This window comes from Epinephelus moara, unplaced genomic scaffold (assembly GCF_006386435.1).
Source record: "Epinephelus moara isolate mb unplaced genomic scaffold, YSFRI_EMoa_1.0 scaffold3204, whole genome shotgun sequence".
Lineage (NCBI taxonomy): Eukaryota > Metazoa > Chordata > Actinopteri > Perciformes > Serranidae > Epinephelus > Epinephelus moara.
The window spans coordinates 1-1,118 of NW_026080877.1; the positions used below are offsets into that span (position 1 = coordinate 1).

At 52.1% G+C, this 1,118-nt stretch overlaps 1 protein-coding gene across 1 annotated transcript; it reads left to right on the forward strand.

Annotated features, from left to right (window-relative positions):
• Nucleotides 1-22: 22 nt before the first annotated feature.
• Nucleotides 23-706, forward strand: LOC126387267 (E3 ubiquitin-protein ligase parkin-like; the record flags this gene model as incomplete). Its single annotated transcript, XM_050039803.1, has 2 exons — nucleotides 23-279; nucleotides 388-706. Coding segments are annotated over exons 1-2 (448 nt in total), but the record flags the coding sequence as incomplete, so codon positions are not given.
• Between the last annotated feature and the right edge of the window lie 412 nt (nucleotides 707-1,118).

Sequence of the window (1,118 nt, forward strand, 5' to 3'; positions counted from 1 at the left end):
TACTCAGTATTCTCAGAGTAATGCGGTAACAGTAGTCAGTATTCTCAGAGTAATGCAGTAACAGTACTCAGTATTCTCAGAGTAATGTAGTCACAGTACTTCCTGGTTGTATCAGTGTTCGTCAGGTATAACCTGGGCCCAGGTGTGGCCATGGAGCTGCAGGAGGATGCGAGCGTGGCAGAGTTGAAGGAGGTGGTGGGGAGTCAGCAGGGAGTCCGACCTGACAACCTCAGGGTTCTGTTCGCTGGGAGGGAACTGAAGAACACCTCTACCCTGCAGGTGAGGACAACCTGAGGAGAACCTGAGCGACAGGAAGAGACAGAGGAGGCCTCACCTCCTCCTTTCATATTAATTATTATCCCTTCCTCTTCCTCCTCCTCCTCTTAGGGCTGTGACCTCCCGGAGCAGAGTACAGTCCATGTCGTCCTCCCTCTGTCAGGTTCCTCCTCCTCACAGCTCCTCCTCCTGCCGGAGCGCCTGGCTCAGGTTGAGGAGGAGGAGCAGAGCAGTTTGACCAGGGTGGACCTCAGCTCCTCGCGCCTCCCCTCCACCTCCTCTGGCCTGGCTGTGATCCTGGAGGGGAGCGATGGAGGAGGAGCCCAAGTAGCAGCAGGAGGAGGTGACAGGGGAGAAGAGGAGATGAGAGAGGAGACAAGAGAGGAGGCACAGACTGCAAGCCTGGAAGGTCAGTGTCACTACTCCTGCTGTATGTCAGTGCTCCTGTGGTATGTCAGTACTCCTGCTGTATGTCGGTACTCCTACAGTATGTCAGTACTCCTGCTGTATGTCAGTACTCCTGTGGTATGTCAGTACTCCTGCTGTATGTCAGTACTCCTACAGTATGTCAGTACTCCTGCTGTATGTAAGTACTCCTACAGTATGTCAGTACTCCTGCTGTATGTCAGTACTCCTGCTGTATGTCAGTACTCCTACAGTATGTCAGTACTCCTGTGGTATGTCAGTACTCCTACAGTATGTCAGTACTCCTGCTGTATGTCAGTACTCCTGCTGTATGTCAGAACTCCTGCAGTATGCCAGTACTCCTGCTGTATGTCAGTACTCCTACAGTATGTCAGTACTCCTACAGTATGTCAGTACTCCTACAGTATGTCAGTACT